We start from the raw sequence: 22,655 nt of genomic DNA on the forward strand, positions 1-22,655 counted from the left end.
CCAGATATCTACCTCAACTTTGATAAGTTTTACTATAGGCCACAGCAACGCGTGGCAGGGCACAGCTAGTATGTATATATTTGTGTATATGAGTTTATGTATATGTATGTATACATGTGTATATATTTGTGTATTTGTGTTTATATGTGTGTAGGTGTATATGTATGTGTATACTGTATGTGTATATTTGTGTGTACTTGCATATATATGTGTGTCTGTATGTATGTGTGCATGTGTATATGTATATTTCTGTGTTTATATTTGTATATGTATATTGTGTATATGTGTGTGCTTGTGTATATGCATATATGTATGTATATATGTGTATATGTGTGTAGGTGTATATGTAGGTGTGTATATGTACATATTTGTGAGTGCTTGCGTATATATATGTGTGTGCCTTTATGTATGTGTGCTTGTGTATATGTATACAAATGTATATGTATATATGGTTTATTTCGGGCGGAGGGTTAAAGTCTATCCTGCTGGTTTTTTAGGGGTGATGGTCACTCGTTGGCCTAATAGGTGTATTGTGTCCAAATTTGGTGTCAATTCGCCCAGTGGTTTTTGAGTTATGTTAATCCCACAAACGAACATTACATTTTTATTTATATACTAGCTGTTCCCTGCCACGCGTTGCTGCGGCCCACTCTGATGGTCATGGGGGTTCTGTGTGGGAGGTTTGGCCCAATTCTATCATTGGCGGGGTTCAGAATGCTCTGTGATTGTAGGTGAACTATAAATCCTAGCAACTACAACTCCCAAATGTCAAGATTCTATTTGCCCCAAACTCCACCAGTGTTCACATTTGGGCATATTGAGTATTCCTGTAGAGTTTGGTCCAAATCCATCATTGTTTGAGTCCACAGTGATCTCTGGATGTAGGTGAACTACAACTCCAAAACCAAAGGACACTGCCCACCAAACTCTTCTAGTGTTGTGTGTTGGTCAAGGGAGTTCTGTGTGCCAAGTCTGGTTCAATTCCATCGTTGGTGGAGTGCAGAATGCTCTTTGATTGTAGGTGAACTATAAATCCCAGCAACTACAACTCCCAAATGACAAAATCATAATTTTTTGAGTGAAGGACATACATTGGCCTGATAGGTGTCTTGTGCCCAAATGTGGTGTCAATTTGTCCAGTGGTTTTTGAGTTCTGTTAATCCCACAAACGAACATTACATTTTTTATTTATATAGATAAAAACTGGCATTTTAAAAACTGATTTTATTTGAATTTTTATTTAAAGTATTTTCTTCGATTTTTTTTTTTTGCAAGTTGCTTGAGATTTCTGGTTAAGTGAGAGCCTTCTCTATACATCTCTACAACATCCTCCCAAAACATGCCACGCTTGCCTTACATGCTGGCTTGGAAGGGTTCCAATGGGAACCGGAAGTAATGGTAGACTGGAACGCTTGTTTGAAAACCATAGGACTGCGCAGAAGCCCCTCTGGCTCTCAAACAAGAGGATTTCGTTAGCTCCGCCCCCGGCCGCTGCTCAGGCCCCGCCCCCGGCCGCGTTCCGGGTGCCATGGCAACGGAGAGTGCCGGGCGCAGGCTGGGCCTAGCAGCGCGCCGCATCCTGTGATGCTTCTGGCGGGTGGGGCGGGACGGAGAGGGCCCAGGACACCCCGATGCCGCCGCGCAAGGGCTTCGTCTGCGCCCTGGAACTCCACATCCGCACGGTGAGAAGGAAGGACCCCCACCAACTGTCTGGGGAGGGAGAGGATGGAGGCGGACGCGCCGGTTTTTCTTTTGTTGTGACAGGAAATGAGAAGAACCAACGCGCGCGGGCTGGGGAGTGTGGTGGGGGAGGGGCTGGAAAGGGCAGACACAAAAGATTTTCGTGCCCTCTGGCAAAAGTTTGGGAAGTTATTATTTGAGCGACTACAACTCCCAGAATCCTTCCAGTATGGGATGTGGAACCCCCCCCCCCCCCCAAATAATCATATTTCTGAAGTTCAGCCACAATGTTCAGCCACATAAGTTCAACAATTTGTGTCCCCAGGTTAATTTTCCCCATCCACATTCTGCAATGGTGCAGAAAGAGAGAGGTGGAGGGAGGAGGCAACTGCTAATGTCTCATTGCCTGGCAAGAGATGAAGAGAGAAGGGAATTTAATCTAACGGTTATTAGAACAGGAAGTTGGGAGAGAACGGAAAAATTACAACCAGCGTTTCCAAATGTAGTCCAGCTCTTCCGTTGAACTACAGAAAGGAAACAACCATGAAAATGAACCAAATCTGGCTACCAGTATTTAAAAAACCTATAAACTAATAACAAAGTCCAGACAAAAAGAAAACAATCAGGGCCAGCTAATCACCTCCCAACAAAGAATTCCCCCAGGCAGTAAGAAGTCAGACCTTGAAACTGCTAGGCCATTAAATGCTAATCAAGGTGGCCAATTGAAACATTCACACCTACCTCCAACAGACAAGAGTTCTTTTTCCCACCCTAAATATTCCACAGATACATAAATCCTATTTTCCTAGTTTCCAACAGACCGCAGAACCTCTGAGGATGCCTGCCATAGATGCAGGTGAAATGTCAGGAGAGAATGCTTCTGGATCATGGCCATTCAGCCTGGAAAACTCACAACAACCCAGTAGTTTATCTCAATTTGCGGATCCTTACAAAGTGCTAAATGAATGGAAAGGAACAATTTGGGGAAAGAGGGCAGAGGGAGTGAGTTTCATTTTTCAAGGAGCAGTAAAGCTTGAAACTTGGAAAAGTAGGTGATAGACTACCCAAACTATGACCTCGATTGGGTTGCTGTGAATTTTAAGGGCTATATAGCCGTGTTCCAGATGCATTTTCTCCTGAAGTGTTGTCCACATCTATGGCAGGCATCTTCATCAATCAACATGATACAATAACGCAAACATTAAAACAGAATTTAATGTAAACAGTATTAAAAAGTTCACAGTTAAAATCCATTCAAACAGATTCAAAGTTAAAAGTTAAATATAAGTGTATTTTTAACATAAGCATAGCCTCCTATTTGTGTTTTATTTATTTCTGATCTTGCTATCACACCACTCTCCGTAATTGTGTATAAACTGCCACTTATATATAATGTATAATGTGCTAATACAACACTTACCATATCTTTTGAAGTGGATGATAGTATATGAAGTCTGATACCATAAAAATCCAGTTCTCTTTAAAATTGAATAAGACTAGATCTTTAGGAATATGCGTTCTTTATTTTCTGTAATTGTAAACTTCCCTAGATACACCTGAAAAGCAATAATAGCAAATCAGGATAAAAATAGATAAATGATACAAAAATTAACATGTCAAAGAACTGCATAAGTAAAACTGTATTTGTTCATTTTATTTCAAGAATGCTTGTTAAAATAAAAATGTCTTCAGCAGGCTCTAAAAGCAAAGGAAATGATGCATGCCTTGCTTCAGCTGTCAGGAAATTTCACTGAGATGTACCTAATAAACAAAAAGATCTAAACAGATCTCAGGCACACACTGAAACATCAGGACTGTGCCTTAGTGACTAGGAAAGTCCATGACAGAGAAAGGGTGCTGTCAACCATCCTGGCCCCAAGATGTTCATGGCTTTGTAAACCGGCAGTTGAACTTGTAAAGCCTAGTCTGACTGCAAACAAGCTCCCAGTGTAGGCCCCGAATTGTGGCTTCCATAGCCACCTTAAGGGTAGCCTCACATAGAGCACAATGTTGTAGTTGGCATGCATTGCTCTGACAACTGAAGCCAGAGACATGATGGAAGAATAGGGAAAACCCAGCCTTCATGGTGACCCCATGACTTCCACAGGGGCAAGGAATACTCAGAGGTGGTTTTGCCAGCTCCTTCCTCAGAAATATACCATAGCTTCAATCACCTGATATTTGTTGGCAGTCTCTCATCCAAGTGTTAACCAGGCTGATCCTGCTTGGCTTCCAAGATCAGACAGAATCATCTGCTTTTAATGTTTTCATTTTATTATCATAATTCAACAAAGCTTTATCAAATCTTTTCTTGCCTCCCTTCTAGCAAAGTCATAGAAAAGTATACCTCTCTCTGTGTACGCACATACATATATTTAAGTCATCTGTTGACTCATGATAACCCCATGAATTTCACAGAGTTTTCTTATGCATGGAAAAGAGGTGGTTTTTCCAGCTCCTTCATCTGAAATATAGCCTACATTGGTAACCTCCCATCCAGTTATACCCATTTTGAAAAACAATTGATCTTCTAGGTAACATGCCCAGGTGTTACACTGAAAGCCAAAGATGATGTCTACATCAGTGCCTCCATTTTTGGACAACATAAGAAGACTTCATGTGTCCGTGCAGTATTTCCCCTTATATTTGATGAGAAACTGATATTCGAAAAGGTAAACATCTAGTGTATAATGGTTAACTTTTTGAACAACTTGCACCATGTGTAATGAATTACAGCTTGCAATCACAGTGCATCATTACCTATTGATTTAAAATTTCAGGTTTAAATCAAATTGTTAGTTCTGATTAAAATAAAACAACTGAATCACTGAAAACTTGGCTAATTTTACACTTACCTAAGTTCCATTGATTCAAAAAGTTTTTTTTTTTACTAGGAATTACAATTAGAGTTAGACTGTTATCACAATCAGTTAATAAATATTTTGTTAACCATTAAAATGAATATTTCTTCTTATATAATCAGTCTAGGCCTGTTTGTTTCTGATAAATTTCTTTGGATATTATTTATTGTAAAATGATGGCAGAAGGAATTGTTAGAAAATATAGATACTTGTAGAAATGTTACTACTTCTTTATGGGTCAAACTGAGAAATTCTGCCCATCAATCCTGTGTAGGGAGAAAGACAGTACATTAAAATAAAATAAATAGTGCTTTAGGCGAACTATCCTGCATAAAAAACAGGGGGGTTTTTTTGTCCTCTACATACAGTAATAGCTCCATGTGTCCAGGGGATACTTTCCAGCGAGAAGGTGTTTATGTACTTGAAACTATGGACACAATCAAGCATAATTACATTGCCACATTTCCAATCCCAGCATTCCATTGAGTTTCATTGACAGATCTAAAGATTCCTTTTCCCCAATATTTTTAATTAAAAATTTGACTATAAAAGCACACACAAAAGGAAAAACAATACTTATAATAGAAAAACTTAGGTGATTGCCTGTCGAACATACATTTCTACCTATAACTCTAAAACTATGTACCAACAAATACAGAAAAGCGGATTTCCACCTTTTCTTTTATCTGATTTCTCTATAAATTTAACATTTATTCTTCCACATTATATCCAGCAAATTGTTTACTTCTGTTTATTTTAACATTTGCAAGTGAATATCCCAACATTTTATGTCTTTAATAGGGCTGGGCGGTTTCGTTCGTTAATTTCGTAATTCGTTATTGATTCGTATTTAAATTAGCTTACGATCCGATATTGAGCCATGCAGGAGCAACTAAAAATCGAAACGAATTTTTCAATTTATTTCGTAATTGGTTCGAAATTGTTTCGAAATCGTTTAGAAATCGTTTCGAAATTGTTTCGTTATTATTTCCATATGTCTGGTGCAAGTTTTAGGGTTGTTGTTTGTTTTATCAGTGATAAAAAATAAATTATCACATCAACAGTCAACAACAGAGGGAGAGGGAAGCTTCAGAAGTTCCCCCTGTCCCATTTGGAGGTTTTTTTTTTTTTGCATATTGCGCAATCGCATCCGCCATTAACAAATCGATTCGTAATTGTTTCGTAATTTACGAAATTTCGTATATTTCGAACTTTTTTAAAGAAAAATTTCGGAATTCTTTTAAAAAACGAAACGCAAAAACCCCCTAAAAACGAATCGAGTTTAGAAACAAATTTTTCCGTTGTTACCCAGTCCTAGTCTTTAAACCTCTACATAAAGTTTCCCCCTCCAATCAATATCCTTCAACAGCATTGTTAATGTGTCAATTTCTATTATTTCCCATATCTCTACTGTCCAATCTTACAGTTGGTATCCCTCTCATTTTCCACTTTTTAGCATATAAAATTCTCGCTGCTGTTAACATGTAGGGAAAGGGAGAGGTTTTCCCCTGACGTTAAGTCCAGTCTTGTCCGACTCTGGAGGTTGGTACTCATCTCCATTTCTAAGCTGAAGAACCAGCGTTGTGCTCTCCAAGATCATGTGGCTGGCATGACTGCATGGAGCGCTGTTACCTTCCTGTTGGAGCAATACCTATTGATCTACTCACATTTGCATGTTTTTGAATTGTTAGGTTGGCAGAAGTTGAACCTAATAGCGGAAGCGCTCCCCAGATTTGATCTTTCGACCTTTCGGTCAGCAAGTTCAACTGCTCAGTGCTTTAACCCACTGTGCCAGCCAGGGCTCCAACATGTTAACATGTACTGCAGTATTATCTCCTGTTCTGGCTTGAAGTTGATGCTTGTTTTAAGAATTTATTGGATTTACCCATGAATTTGCTTCCAGAATTTCTTGGCCTTTTACAGGTCCATTACATATGGTAATAATACTCTTCATGGACTTCACACTTCCAACCCTTTATATGTTTTTGATATTTCTTGTGGTGGTTAAATGCCATCTAAACATCATTTATAGACATTCTCTTTAAGATTATTTGATAATGTTATTTTAAAATCTCTCTGCAACATTTCCTCCATTTTTCCAATTCTATACTATAGCCAAAATTCTGAACCCATTTAACATTTAAATGGGCAGACCTAGAGATTGCTAAATTTATATCCTCTTGTGGAATTTGTTAAATTCCCCAAAATAGTTCTGTGTTCATTGAGAAGTATGCCACATAATTGCCTGGAGGAACTAACAAATTCCTAGAGAATCCATTTTTTCCAGGCACCAGTAGATTAAACTGGATTCTGCAGTTATGGAGTCTTACTGCCTTTCTGTGAAGACATCAAAAAGCATAGCCTTGCACCCAGTATTACAGTAACTCTTCAGTGCTCGCACGATGAACCCTCTCCTCTCATCAGCTTTCATGTCTATTAGCTAAAGTGGGATTTAAAGAACAGAACTGCAAAGGGAGAAACTGGCAATCTGATCCCTGGGCTTGTTGTTGGATGGGAATGATATGGCAGATATGTCTTGAGTGAACAGGTATGTCTCCTTTGGCTTAAATGCGGTAGTCAGCACTCTGTAGATTTCCTTGTGTTATCTGATATCTTCAGTTTTGAAGTCATCAGGGAAGCCTACCCTTCTGGGAACTGCACATGTGTTGTTGACTACATGTTTTTCTTTGTATTGGAGAGTGTAGTTGGCCCAAGGATAGTAGAATGATGTATTTATTTATTTATTTCAAACATTTATATCCCACCCTTCTCAACCCCCCCCCCCCCCGGGCGGTTTACAACCAGCAAACATTAGATGCCAACAGCAACAAACAATGACAGTAAAAACTGATTAATATTAGATAAACAACAAAATTATAAATATCAATTAAATTATTAAAATATTAAAATACAACTAAGCCCATATGCAAATCCAGATGTGAGTCTTCTCACTGCCTGTTCATTGTATTGCTTCAGTTGGTGCACAGGAAGTTTCGATGGGATGTGATGTCTCACTGTCTCACAATGAGACATCACTGAGGATCTCAGTGATGTCTCAGGATCTCAGTTAATGATATTAAACCCAAGAATCGATCTTTTTAGTCTGTCTAGCATAATAATTTTGAGCAATGCTGCTCAGAATCAGACCTTATCTTTACAATGTTATATACATTTATACTGAGAAATAAGCCCTGATGAGTTTATTCAAATTTATTCCCAGATACGTATAAAATGAGATTGAGTGACCATAATCCTATACTCATTTATATGTTATAAAGTAGCTCTGAAATTAGTCACCTTATTTCTGATGATATTCTTGTTGGTTGGCACTGTAAAAATATTTGATCTACTTTGAAAATGAGTTGATGCGCTTTCATTAGTTTACATAAGTGACTGAATGTAACCAATATGTAACCAAATGTTACTATTTTGTAAGAGTTGCCAGGATTAATGTACAGTATATTCTGGCATATAAGACTACTTTTTAACCCAAGAAAATCTTCTCAAAAGTCAGGGGTCGTCTTATACGTGGGTGTAGTCTTATGCGTGGGGGTCATCTTAAGTATATTTTAACTGGAAAAGTTGGGGGTCGTCTTATACGCCCAGTCGTCTTATATGCCGGAATATACGGTAATCTTATGAAATGTATCACAGACTTGCATTTTTTATTGCTTGTGTTTCTTCTAAATTTAATATAGTAGAATAATGTGGAAAGGATCAAAAGATTAAAGTAAAGGATCCTTTCTTTTTTTCTGCTTGGTCCTTAAGAAAATTTTTTCGGTTTTCCTGTGCTTCTCAGCCAAATGATTCTGTTTCCTTTTCTTTAATGTTTATTTTAGGTATATACCAATGTAGTAGATCCAGCAGGTCTTGTTGCACATTTGGAATGTAGGTATTTTTTCTTTTACTTTTTCTGTGTTATGTTCTGCATACCAAGTTACTTTAAAATGTATGATATGAAAACTCAATTGGAGATTTTGCAAGAAATTAAAATATGACTTTATCTTTCTTAATAAATAAATAAATCAAACCATAGTTAATATGCAGTGAAGTTACTGGCTTTCTCAGATAATTTAATTCAAATTGAATTATGTCAAAACAAAGGGGGAGATCTAAGTTGAGATTAGTGTGTGTTTCTTAATAGGAAGATCTTGCAAAGGTTTTTAATGAAAACATGCAGAATTAATCTGTTTTTGGATTACTATGTATTTTTAGAGAATATATGATCCAACTATTTCAATAATGGATTGTCACTTTGTCATGGTGAGAGACTGTTATTGCAAGGGCGCTGGGATGCTTTAGCATCGACATAGCAGCACTTCAGCAGACCTGGAGAGCAGGAGAGGGACAGCTGAAGGAAGAAAAAGGAGGCTACACCTTCTTCTGGAAGGGACTGCCTGAAGAAGAATGAAGAATACACATAGTTGGCTTTGCTATCAGAAATGACATGGTGAAGCACCTGACTGAAGCACCCATTGGCATTAATGAACGACGTTCAACCCTCTCATAGAATCAAAGAGTTGGAAGAGACCTCATGTGCCATCCAGTCCAACCCCCTGCCAAAAAGCAGGAATATTGCATTCAAATCACCCCTGACAGATGGCCATCCAGCTTCTGTTTAAAAGCTTCCAAAGAAGGAACCTCCACCACACTCTGGGGCAGAGAGTTCCACTGCTGAACAGCTCTCACAGTCAGGAAGTTCTTCCTCATGTTCAGATGGAATCTCCTTTCTTGTAGTTTGAAGCCATTGTTTCGCATCCTAGTCTCCAAGGGAGCAGAAAACAAGCTTGCTCCCTCCTCCCTGTGGCTTCCTCTCACATATTTATACATGGCTATCATATCTCCTCTCAGCCTTCTCTTCTTCAGGCTAAACATGCCCAGGTCCTTAAGCTGCTCCTCATTGGGCTCGTTCTCCAGACCTGAATGAACGTTGCCAAAAACCAACAGGCAACCATCATAATCATCACCTATGCACCAACACTAGATGCTGATGAAGACATCAAGGAAAATTTTTACTGTCAGCTGGGTACCATCCTATCGGAGATACCTAAGGAGGACAAAATCATCCTCCTGGGGAATTTATTGCAAGAGTCAGACAAGACTTTGACCTGTGGCCAGGGACCATAGGAAAAGACGGGGTTGGAAACAGCAACTCAAATGGCATCCTGCTTCTCACCAAATGTGCAGAACACAAACTTGTCATCACCAACACGCTCTTTTGCCAGAAAATCAAGCAGAAGACCTCATGGAAGTACCTCTTTGACTATGTAATTACACGTGCCAGAGACTACCACAACATGTTTCTCACAAGAGCCATGACAGGTGCTGATGACTGCTAGACAGACCACAGGCTAATCCGATCCACAATGGCTATAAAGACCGCCCCCAAATGCAGACTCCAAGGAAGAAAGATAAGGCGCAAAATGAACACCCAAGCCCTTCAGGAGCTCTCCAAATGAGCCCTTCTCCAAACAACACTCAAAGATTATCTACCCACAGAACACCCCAAAAATGTTGAGGAACATTGGAACAAACTGAAGACCTCCATCATCACAGCCTTCAAAGAAACCATTGGATATCAAACTAAGAAACACCAAGACTGGTTTGAGGAAAATGACAAAGAGATCCAACTGTTAATTGACAAGAAAAGGAAAGCCAAACATGGCAGAGAGACACTATCTGTGCTGCTAGGAAAAAGATCTATGCTAATGCAATAACTGAGATCCAAAGAAGGACCAGAGAACTTTATAACATCTGGTGAACAAAGAAGGTTGAAGAAATCCCACACTTTGTAGATACCCATGAAGCTCAGGGATTTTTTAAAGCCACAAAGGTAATTTACAGACCAAGAAACCATGGCGCACACCCTCTATGTTCATTAGATAGAACCAAACTTCTGAAGGACAAAAAATCAATTGCACCACATTGGAAAGAGCACTACCAAAACCTCCTGAATCACAGCTCCAATGTGGCTGAAGAGGTTCTCTCACAAATCCCGCAACAACAAACCAGGGATGAGCTTGCAGCACTGCCTAGTTTTGAAGCAATGCCATCTGCCAACAAATATATATATATAACAAAGCCAGCGGACCTGATGGGATCCCTGCTGAAATCTTTAAAGAGGGAGAACCTGATCTGACACAACAACTACACCAGCTCACTGAAAAAGTGTGGGTGACTGAGAAAATTCTAGCAGACTTCAAGGATACCACCATCATCACGCTTTTCAAAAAGGGGAAAGAACAGACTGCAGAAACTATCGAGGTATCTCCCTTCTAACCTCAGCTGGGAAAATCCTCACAAGAATCCTTGCAAACCACTTTCTACCTGTCTCAGAAGAAGCCCTCCCAAAATCCCAGATCTGTTTCCACCCCTCCAGAGGAACAGTGGACATGATCTTCACTGCATGGCAGCTCCAAGAAAAATGCAGGGAACAAAATCAACCTCTGTACATGGCATTCATTGACCTTGCGGAAGCATTGGACACAGTGAATCACAGTGCTCTCTGGACCATCCTCCAAAAAATCGGGTATTCCAACAAATTTGTGAACATCCTGTGACTCCTCCATGATGACATGATGGCAACAGTTATGGACAGCAGTGGCTCCCAGAGTGACACATTTAAAGTGGAATCAGGTGTCAAACAGGGATGTGGTATTGCCCCAACCTTATTTTCTATCTTCATTGCTATGATACTTCATCTTGTTGATGGGAAGCTTCCTACTGGAGTAGAAATCATCTATTGGACAGATGGTAAGCTGTTTAACCTTAGCAGACTGAAAGCCAAAACCAAGGTCACAACAACATCTGTTATAGAACTCCAATATGCCAATGATAATGTAATCTGTGCACATTCAGAAGACCTAAAGGTCACTCTAAAACCTTTGCAGAAGCATACTAGAAGGTTGGCCTCTCATTGAACATTGAAAAAAACAATGTGCTCTTCCAACAGGCACCAGCCAATCCCTCTGCAATGCCAGAAATACAGCTTAATGGTGCAACTGTGTGAGCCGCATCGAGTCCTTTGGGAGATGCTAGCGGGGTACAAATAAAGTTATAATAATATAATAATAATAATAAATGTTGACAATTTCCGTTACCTTGGAAAAATCAACATTGACACTGAAATACAACACCTGAGCTCTGCGAGTGCAGTGTTTTTCTGAATGAAGCAGAGAGTGGTTTGAGGATCGGGACATCTGTAGAGAGACCAAGCAATTGTCCTCCCAATCCTGTTATATGCCTGTGAAACATGTCACACTCAACTCCTGGAAAGATTCAATTAGCGTTGCCTCTGAAAAACCCTGCAAATCTCTTGGGAAGACAGGAGGACAAATGTCAGTGTGCTGGAAGAAGCAAAGACCACTAGCATTGAAGCGATGCACCTACGCCATCAACTCCTCTGGACTGACCACGTTGTCCGAATGCCCAAACACTGTCTCCCAAAGCAGTTACTCTACTCCCAACTCAAGAATGGAAAACGGAATGTTGGGGGTCAGGAAGAGAGATCTAAAGATGGGCTCAAAGCCAAGCCTAAAATCTGTGGCATAGACACAGAGAACTGGGAAGCCCCGGCCCTTGAGTGCTCTAACTGGAGGTTAGCTAGAGCAGTAGTGCTGTGAAATTTGAAGAGGCACGAATGGAGGGTGAAAGGGAGAAACGTGCCAAGAGGAAGGCACGTCAAGCCAACCCCGACCGGGAACGCCTTCCACCTGGAAACCAATGTCCTCACTGCAGGAGAACATGCATGTCAAGAATAGGGCTCCACAGTCATCTGCATACCCACCACCAGGACACTGTACTTGGAGGACTATCTTACTTGGACAACGAGGGATCGCGTAAGTAAGTAATGGAATTGTAATTGTGACATCCAGTTAATGTCTTTTTGTGTTCAAATCTGCAGAAATCTGTCTTAAAATAGATAAGCTCAGTCCCTCCACTGCTACACATGAAAATTTCCTAACTGTTTTGAGATGTAGCAGAAGAAGCAACTGAAATGTGATAAAATAAAGCAAGGAAGGAAGCTAACAAAAAAAATCAAATTCAGACATATGTTTTAATTGAGTATGTATGTTTTGTTAAGGAATATAAAATGTATTTTATATTGTGTTTTATTTCATGTTTTGTTTTCAGGTACTTGTGCCATGTGTAAGCCGCCTGAGTCCCTTCGGGGAGATGGTGGCGGGAAACAAGAATAAAGTTATTATACGTATTTTTATTATTTCTTGTCAAGTTGAAAGCACATGAAACAGCAAACTTGCTGAAGTTCAGCAAATCTTTATCTAGTCAGTGCCTGGATTAGAGACTGCCTGTGATTCCCATATGACTTTCATTGAGTTTTTTGTTGAACAAAAATTAGGATGTACATGAATGAAAATGCCTAATAATTCAGGCCTATGCATGTCTTGTTCTTGTGTTTCATTTTATTTCTGTCTTATGGCTGCCATTAATATTACTAAGTTTCTTGGCAAAAGGGGTTTGTCATTGCTTTCCTCTGAGTTGAGGGAGTGTGACTTGTTCAAGTGGCCTCCCAAAATCCTAGAACAGCACTCAACCACTGCACAGCAGTCTACTTCACTTGGAGTTATGACCAATAAATAGGATATAAGACTAAGTAAATTTTTTGCTAAGATTGATTTTTAGGATAATTTAAAAGTAAGATCTAAGAGAGAGTGCTGGGAATCCCTTAGCTATTACTTATGTAGAAGTTAGCAAAGACTTATGATATAGTGTTGATAATGGTCCACAGTGTGAAAGAAAGAGGAAAGAAAAAAACAACAACTGTCTGTTATATTATTCAGATATCTATAAACCTCAATTCAGTGGTCAAAATGCATTACATTTGAAAGGCTGAAGAATTTTAATCTCCCTTAGATGTCAAGCGTTGTTTTACTTCCACATTTTCACAAACCTACAACAACAGAAGTGCCTTCTTCTTCAATCAAACATCAGATTGCATTCCCAGTTACTAACCTTACTTGATCCTTTGAATGCTTCAGATGTTCCTTCAGAGTCTTCTGGACATTGTGATCTGGTGTTTTGTTCAGTCCTGCCTAGATAGCAGCTGTCAGGACTAACAGAAAAGGTTTTCTTCCTGTCAGCCCTCCAGGGAAAAACTCTCAAAATGTCATGTCAGCATAAACAAGAACAAATTATTTAGTACAATTTGTATCTGGATTATGTAATTTATGAAAATCTCTAAAGGTTTCTCACTTGTCTGAGCAGCAAATGCCTCTGCGGCAAAGCCTCTAACAAAAACAAAAAACAAGGATATGTTCTTCCACCCTCACCTCTCTTTGTGCCCACTGCTCTCTTTCTCTGACTTCTGATCATTGTACAAACAGTTTGTGTTTATGTAGGAGAGAATTAAATTGGAGAAAAGTTTCTCATTTGTAAATCAAAATGACTTTTAACTATATTACCTCCTTTTATTTTAGTTGACACAGCGGTGCTTGAATTAATACAGATTGTTCCTCCAGGTATTGTATTCATATCTTATTAAATGGTGTAACAATAAGATAAAATTCTGAAGAGAAATCTTTGTTTCTCTATTTACAAAAATGATAGCATTGCAGCAAATGGTTTTTATGATGCTCGTGGATTTTTTGTTTTGCAAAAAGATTACAATATATATTTGCAATATGCACATGAAGGAGAAATGTGCTATTAATCCCAGTCTTTTGACCAGGAGTATAATTTAGTGACTGGGGATCCAGGGGTAAATGTTCAGACTCGGCATCATGAATTTACAGTAAATAGAGCCTGAACCTAAGGGAGATGGACGATATCCTCTTTCCTGATTGAAGACATATGCTTCTTTTACCCCGAGAGCCATGATGTCGCTATATCACTGCAGTGTTTATGAACACATCACTATCTCTCTGAGTACAGAATAAGGGGCAACTGTCAACCTCCATTTGCTGCCAACTGAAGGACAGTGCCTTTACCAGACCAATGGTAGCTATGCCATTGATTTTGATCTTCCTTTATTGATCCCAACAGCCCTTAGCATGTACCTGGAGAAAAAACATGATTCCCACCCCTGTTTACTGTCTCATGCCTGCAAACATATCAACTTAGCTTTGACCAACTATGGTTCCAGTGTTAGGAATTGCTGCAAGTAGTTGCTTTAATTTGCCTTTTTAATTGAATTATTGCTTTAAATTGAATTCTTTGGGATTTTGGGTTGAATTTTAAATTATCGAGAGCCTATTTTGTTACTGAAAGATAGATAAAACAGAAATACAACTAAATTTGCTATAAATCAGGAAACATCCTATGATGTAGCTATTGTCTGTTATCTAATTATGCTGGAATTAATCTCTTATTTGATACTTTCTTACATTAAAAATATTTTACAAGAACAGACAGTGCTAGTAATCAGTTATATTGAATGAGCTTTTGCTTCTAATTGTCTTGATTATATTTACTAGCTTTCCTCTTTCTTCAGCATGCACACTTCTTAGGAATTCAAATAACAGTACATTTCTGGCTTGGATTCTGTTACCCATTCCAACTAAAGTAGAGCCATAGATTTATTTATTTATTTATTGTTTATACCCTGCTTTATCTCCTTTGAAGGGGGCTCAAAGTGGCTCAACCTAAAAACATTGGGATACAATTTAAAATATACCAATATGCAAACACTAAAATAGGCTTAAATATAAAAAGTATTTAAAGGTTCTCAGTTAAAAACCCTTAAAACGTATTCAAAGTTCAAAACCACAACACCCCCTGACTTCATCTTAAAAACCATCTTCTTTAAAAGCCGGTCTGAATAAAAAGGTTTTAGTCTGCTGCTGGAAGGACACCAGGGAAGGGGTCACATTACAGTAATCCAGACAGGATGTAACTAGGGCATGTATCACCATGGCCAGGTTTGGCTTCTCAAGGAACAGGAGCAATTGGCACACAAGTTTTAATTGTGCAAAGGCCCTCCTGGCCTTTCGACTCCTGGGCCTCCCAGAATCAATGGGATTTACTAAGTGTTGATTTACCATTCTGCAGTTGATTAAATAGGTCTACTCATTGGCATTAAGGCCCCTGATTAAATCTATAACACCAAAAAAGCCAGGAATTAATATTAGATCTGTTTTAGGAATAACGATCTTTTAGTATATTATTTCTGCCACATTCCTCCGGCAGATTTTTCTAGTTATATAGAATACCACTTTGTAGGCTAAATAAGAAAGGATCCTGCATGCAACATTGGTTAAGTAATACAGATTTCACTGAAAAAATTGATATTTGTTTTTATTTTTAGCTGACATCAGTGATGTTTTTGGATTACTTAGTATTGTAGAATTGTGTTCTGTGTGTATACATACTGTTTAGGGATTTTTATGTAAAACGTAAAACATGTTTAATATATTTTCAGTGGGAGAAATTGTAGCTGCCTATGAAGAAAATACAAGAGATTTCCTTTTCCCTGCTCCTAAGCGTAATCGTGGCCAGCAAGGTTTCGTTCGTGAGGTTTTAATGAGGAAGACCTGCAATTTCACAGTATGTGAACTTTTGCACAGTACTCTTGTAAACATGTGGTTGCTACGAATAGCTACTGTGATACTTCATGCTCCAAGCTATTGTTTTTAATTGATGAAATCAATACTTCAAATTATAAATAATAATCCAAGATTGAACTTTATAGAATTTTGATAAAAGTGCTGAAATATGAAGTATGTGAATTGTGTAATACAATATACACATGGTCATATGATTCTGCAATCCAGCTTTTGTGTTAAAGAGAAGTTTTTAGTTTAGTTTTTCTGTTGAACCAGGTTCAGATCTTTTGTCTCATTGGGGTTAAGTTTCCTCATGCTTTTTAAAATTAATTGATTTGGTGCTTGGCTGCTAAGCCACTTAGATAATGGAGCTGCTTTGGAATTCTTATTTCTGCTTTGATTTATGCCATAATGTACTACAAACAAGTGGAAGAACCATAGCAGCTTAGTGGGAGAACATATGTTCTTTCTGCGGGAGGTCTCAGAGTCATGTTGGCTGGCAGCAGGCCTTCGGGTTTTTTGTTAGGTTTTTTTTTTTAAGACTTTTACCTGAGATGTTGGATGACTATAAGAAACCAGGGCTGATAATCGTGAGCCAGATTCTATATATAGTAGCTATATGTTAGAAGCCAAGCTAATTTTTTTAAAAAGAAACAGAGCTTGTCCTTCTATAGAGGCAATTCTAGACAAGGGGTGGAAAGTGCCACTCTTGGGCTGCATGTGTCCCTTGAATCCCAAATTGCAGCCTCTGAACCCCAGATCTCCCCAAAATAGGTTTTTAGTACTAAAACAGCTCAAAAAATTCAGCCAAAACACAAGAAATGTAAATTCCACACACACAAATTGAAACCTCACCAGAAACCTTTAAAAAACAGAAGTTACATTGCTCACCTGTTTCTGTTACTAGAGTTTCATCATTTTTGTTGCTTCTGAGTGGGGTTCAAGACACGTAGGGCTGACTAAGGTTGAGGAGGCAAATCTACTGCTGTTTGGGAGACAAAAAATGTCTGGATGTTTGTTTTCATTTTTCAAATGTGTGGGAGCCTGGCATGCCAGTGTGACCAATGGCTAAGAATGCCCCATCCCTATTTTAGACCTTGTGTTTTGTGTTGAATAGACTGATCATTATTTAGAAATGGATATGCTTTCTCTAGTTTTTATGGGTGGCACAAAGCCTGGTGAGATTTAGACTAATTGGGACTCTAAACTTTTGCAAGTGTGGAGTTAAAATGGTCCATCTTGGGAGGCTCATGGATGGTCTCTTGATTGCTTTTGCAGATACTTGTCTTGGCAAGTAATTCTCTTTAGGTAGCTGACAGCCGTGAAATAAATGAGATAGTAACATTGATAGAAACTAAGAATGACTCCAACGTAACAAGATTTAACACACGTTTGAGAAACTATGGTTGGTTCCACACATACATTAAACCCACTTTGGAGCGGGTTTCAGAAACCCACTCCAAAGGGGGTATAAATCCACATACACTGGGGAAAACATAGGCTTTGCCCGTTTGCTGCCCACATGTCTGGAATGACATGTGGCCATCCATAAAAACAAAAACAAAACTCTCAAAAATAGAAAGGAAACTCACCGGGGGCCATTTGGCTTCTCCTCCTGCCTGAAGAAACATACCAATGATATGTGAGAAGACATTAACTTGCCTTAGGATTCTGGGAGCCCAAGTCTAAATTGAAAAACCAGAGTTTGGAAAATACTGGTCCAGACCCACTTAAGTATGAATTCAGGTAACTTTTGGTGACTTTGGTCAATATCCTACACCAGGAACTGGGAAGGGCATTGATTTTGTGGGATTTCTTAATACCTTGTCATAATCTCAGCTGTAGGTTTGCTCTGGAACAATTTTCTGGAATAGAAGTTGATGGCAGTATTTTACAGTGTCTCCTTTATTATCTGGAGAAGATAATAAAATGGTGGGAGATTCATGTTTGATCCCCTGGCTGTTGGTCTGTGAAGACTTTCTGGGTTCCATTTTGCCTTTTCTATTAGAAGTAGGATCCCTTGTGAATACCAAGATCTGTGGATGCTCAAGTCCCATTATGTACAATGGCATAGTGAAATTGTATCCATAATTTATTGAATCTGTGGATTGAAAACCATGGATATGAAGGGCCGACTGTAAAAGAATGTAGCTTCCTTGTTTACAAATTGTTACACCATAATTGTAGAGGCTATGGTTTCTCCAGTGAACATAATCAAGAAGTCTGAAAGTGATGTGAGTGAAGGTTGAACAGCATGACTTGACTTTTAATTAGTGATATGTAACATGCCATGAAAAATCTTTAAAAATGCTTTTGACAAAGCACTATGTTGAAATAAATGCCAGACCTTAATTGTTGTACAAAAGCAATATAATCATCTGTAATTGAATTGTCAGAAATGCAAATGTTATCTTCTTGACATTTACCATTGGTGTTCTGTCTTTTCTAATTATCTTTATTAAAGGCTGAAATTAACAAAGGAAACTGTTAAAATTAGGAATAGTTTGTTGTAGTAGGTGACATTTACTTCTATGATACCCTTTATCTCTGCAGTAGTAGCTTGATGTTCAATTATTGTCTCTGTTCTAGGGAATTGCACCAAAATTGAAGTTTTACACGACTTGTCTTATTTCTGAAAGCCTGTTAAATTCAGAAAAAGTTCAAAAGCAGGTTAGCATAATTTAATTGTTTTCAATTTGATTTCTACATTGAATATTGATAGCCAGATTTTTATTGCTCTAAAATTATTTCTTTTGGTAAAGCTCCTCATATGATAGTGTTTTGAAAATTGGAAACACATTTTTAATAAAAACTTTTTAAAAAGACATTTGAATATATGAGCAAAATGAATATAAAATGACTGATAGTTATAAAATGCTATAATTGTCTTAAGTATTTAATGTTTGGAAGTAAAAAATACTGTATCGTTGAGTAATAATTGAGTATTACAACAATATATTACGTTAAAAATATCAAGCATTCTATGTATATAAACATTTTACAAAGTTAGATCAACGCAAAACAAAATAAAATATTACTATGGCAACTATTCACCCCCACTCCTGGCCATTTGTAGCCAGTAATAGTAGTAGCAGTGAAAGAAAAAACACCTGTAATATTGAGCTACTTGAGGTAGAAAAGGAACAGAGTGCTTCATTTTTCCACGCAGGAGGAACGCTTCAGTGAACCAGAGAGTTGAGCAGACTGCAAGGGTAGTTTGAAATTTTAAGCCCCCAGAACAGAAGTGTTTGATCTCAAATTGTTGGAGTCTGATTCGGAGACTGTAAGTTTGTTAATAGCAGGAACATGGATGTTTTGAACATAGCGAGAGCATGTACTCCCAGGCACTTCAGTCTTTCACAAGTTCCTCTCTTTGATTCAGGATAACTCAGATTGCCAGCATCATGCATCAACAGATGGAACGTTGCAAACAAGGCCGCCAAAAAAGAACACTACTTCACCTGAGAAAATCAGGAACGTCTCAGCAACAAAGAGCTATGAACAACCAACAATAGCCTCTCTTTCTCGTTCTCCATCTCCTTACACAAAGAGGCGAATGTGTGAGCTTCTGCAAGTCAGTCAACGGCTGGCCCACTTAGACCTAGGGCCTTTTGATTTTAAAAAAGAATCAGATAGACCCCCGTTTGTAATTCGACATGTATGTATTTTTTAAAGCAGTTCCAGTTGAAATATAGATCAAGTTGTATTTTTCCACAGCTGCTTTGAAAAGCTTTTTATTTAGCTCTTCCTTTTTGTGATCTCTCCCACATATGACCTAAATCAAAACTTAAGTGGAATGTAAGTTTTTCTGCTTGGCTCTGGCAACGGAAAAAGACATCATTTTTTGTGCTTATTTATTTGTCTTCTCTCTCAAACATGACGAACACAATGCTTGTCCCAATACTATTTGGAAGAATCTGAGTAGGGTTTTGGTAGGGTTTAAACAAAGTTTGACTTCATTAAGTATCAAGCTATTTTTCTGAAATAATTTAACACTCTAAATCAGGGGTCTTCAACTGCTTGAAAATTGACTTGATCACTTATCTGCCAAAGATTGTTAAGATAAGAGCGGGGTAAAAATACAGTAAATAAATAAATAAATTCAAACTTTTTAAGCAGAGGACCAGTTCATGGTCCCTCAGACTGTTGGGGAGCTGGATTATAGTTTGAAACAAACATGAACGAATTCCTATGCACACTTCATGTATCTTATTTCTAGTGCAAAAAGAAAGAAAGAAAGAAAGAACAATCCATTATTTAAAATGAAGAACAATTTTAACCAACATAAACTTACCAATATTACAATGGGAAATGTGGGTCTGCTTTAGGCTGATGAGATAGTCAAGCTAATTAGGATTGCTGTTATGTGCCTTCAAGTCGTTTCAGACTTAGTGTGACTCAAAGACTAAGGGGGGGGGGGGAATGACATTGGAGAGATGCATCTGGCCGACGGGCCTTAGTTTGGGGACCCCTGCTCTAAACAATGTTTCTTGGGAAAATGTGTAATGGTTTAGTGACAAGCAGCATGGTGTGAAAGTTGGCAAAGGGAAAGGTCCTGTCTTTCAGGCACCGTATTTGAAAATGTGCCCAGTGGATTTCCAAACTTGCATATATTGTATACTATCATATTTCACCAATTCTAAGGGCTCTTCCAGACAGACTCAATATCCCAGGATTTGATCCCAGGTTTTCAGGATTAAACAGGATTATATGAGTCCCACTGCCAGATAAACTAGAATAAACAGAAAACCTGGGATCAGTTCCTGGAATATAGGATCTGTCTAGAAGGGCCCTAAGACCCCCCCCCCCCCCCAAATCAGGTTTTAAAAAAAGGGTTGCCAAAGACCAATTTTAGATAGGTCTTTAGCCACTGCCCAGTCGGGTTTACTAAATCCAGTTGGATGTGGGTTACAGTCCCCACACCTCCCCTCAAAGTCCATGCAGTGTAATCCTCAGGCCTAATCCACACAGGGCTCACACCTGGAAAGACCCGGATCTTATGAAAGAACCAAGTCTTTCGATGTGTCAAATTAATACGGAATAAAGCAGGGCCTTCCTGCTTTATCTTGAATTAATTTGCTTTTACTGGAAGTGTTGTTTGGACGCCTCCAATAAAAACATGCAAGCTTGTGCATTTTGGGCCCTGTCTGAGTCCTAGAATAACAGATTTCAAAAAAAAGAAAAATCAAGAGCGGTGGCTAAGAGAATAAGAGGGAAGCAAGTTGTTCTGGCCAGTCCATGTAAAGCCTTCTAGACCCCATGACCGATGCTACCACCATCTTCACAACCTGCTTTCATGCCACTGCTGACTCGTCACAGGCAATGTATGTGCAGACTTCTGCACTCTGGGATACTGCTGCTGAGAGAGGATTATTCTCACTGAACATGCCAGCAGCAAGAAAGAAGCCCTGAGAGCCAGGAGAAACTGAGAGCTGCTGTCTCAGGCTCCTGGCACACAGGGCTTCTTTTTCCTGTCCCCTTGCCCTCTTGCTACAGTTGCCTGAAAAAAGAGCTCTCACTTTATCAGCCACTACTATCCCCAGTCCTCTCCCTTCAAGATGAACCTAGCAACATAGAGGTGATGGAAGCAGCCAATGCCAGCAGAAGAAGCTGTATTCATTAGATGCACCAAGTCAGCAGCAATGCAAAAAGTGAGGGCCTGTAGAGGCAGTGGCACCATTGCGCAGGACTGCTGGGCAGCAAGACAAATGATTTTGGGTGAGGACAATTTTTTTTAAACAAAAATTGAGACTCAAATAAAAAGGTATGTCCTAGAATCGAAAATAACCCCCCCCCCCCCAAATTGGACCTCAAAAATCAGGCTTGGCTTACAATCAATAATGTCTCACAGTCGAGGAAATATTGTATATAAATTGTAATGCTGTTGATTTCTTTGAACGTACAGGTTAAAGTGTAATTGGAATGTAATGATAATACTTAAAAAAAAATAATTTGTCCTGGTCTTATTTGATTTTCTCTTGTATTAATATGAGAAGAAAATCTGAAGCTTTCACTTTCATTTTAAACTAAGAAAATAATTGTCAATAATCGTTACAGAAACAAGCAAACATTAACCTTTTTAATGAAGTTGGCTTGTTAATGAAGCTAAAATTAACCAGAACTTTTAAGATTTAGGTGCAATAATTTTGATGTAGTGTCCTTGGACGTTTTGGACTATGAACTCCATCAACTTTATTTACATAGGCAGTGATCAGGAGTGATGGGAGTTGTAGTCTGAAATGTATGAAGACCACCCATTTTAGAAATTGTTTGATTAAGCCATAATTTTATCATTATGTCCATATGATGTTACTGTGCACAACATATGATTTATGCATATAACAATAAATTCCTGAGCTTCAATACCATGTAAGGTATTATTTAATTTCCAGGTGGAACAACCGAGTCCCTCACCTGATGTTCATACTTGGTGTCGTTCCAGGGAGCATATAAAAGATGAAACTACCTGTGGCAAGTTTTTTTAAAAGTATTTTTCAAAAATAGGTGTAAGTTTAGATTTGTGTCACAGCTTGAATCTCCTTGTTAGTACCAACTAAAGTAGACCCACTGAATCAACTGCTGAATGGTGAGTCAACACATAGGTAAATGCAAT

At 38.6% G+C, this 22,655-nt stretch overlaps 1 protein-coding gene across 5 annotated transcripts in view; it reads left to right on the forward strand.

Annotated features, from left to right (window-relative positions):
- Positions 1-1,518: 1,518 nt before the first annotated feature.
- Positions 1,519-22,655, forward strand: part of SPATA6 (spermatogenesis associated 6) — a 39,995-nt gene continuing 18,858 nt past the window's right edge. The window contains exons 1-8 of one of the 5 annotated variants that reach the window (XM_060773470.2): positions 1,520-1,682; positions 4,215-4,352; positions 8,381-8,429; positions 13,979-14,020; positions 15,919-16,043; positions 18,632-18,712; positions 19,425-19,616; positions 22,435-22,513. In XM_060773470.2, coding sequence (XP_060629453.2) covers positions 1,632-1,682; positions 4,215-4,352; positions 8,381-8,429; positions 13,979-14,020; positions 15,919-16,043; positions 18,632-18,712; positions 19,425-19,616; positions 22,435-22,513 — 757 coding nt within the window. In that variant the 5' untranslated portion in view covers positions 1,520-1,631. Of the gene's footprint in view, positions 1,683-4,214; positions 4,353-8,380; positions 8,430-13,978; positions 14,021-15,918; positions 16,044-18,631; positions 18,713-19,424; positions 19,701-22,434; positions 22,514-22,655 lie in introns of all 5 variants that reach the window. The other 4 variants (XM_060773467.2, XM_060773469.2, XM_060773468.2 and 1 more) reach the window with 4 other exon arrangements.

This window comes from Anolis sagrei, chromosome 4 (assembly GCF_037176765.1).
Source record: "Anolis sagrei isolate rAnoSag1 chromosome 4, rAnoSag1.mat, whole genome shotgun sequence".
Classification (NCBI taxonomy): Eukaryota; Metazoa; Chordata; class Lepidosauria; order Squamata; family Dactyloidae; genus Anolis; species Anolis sagrei.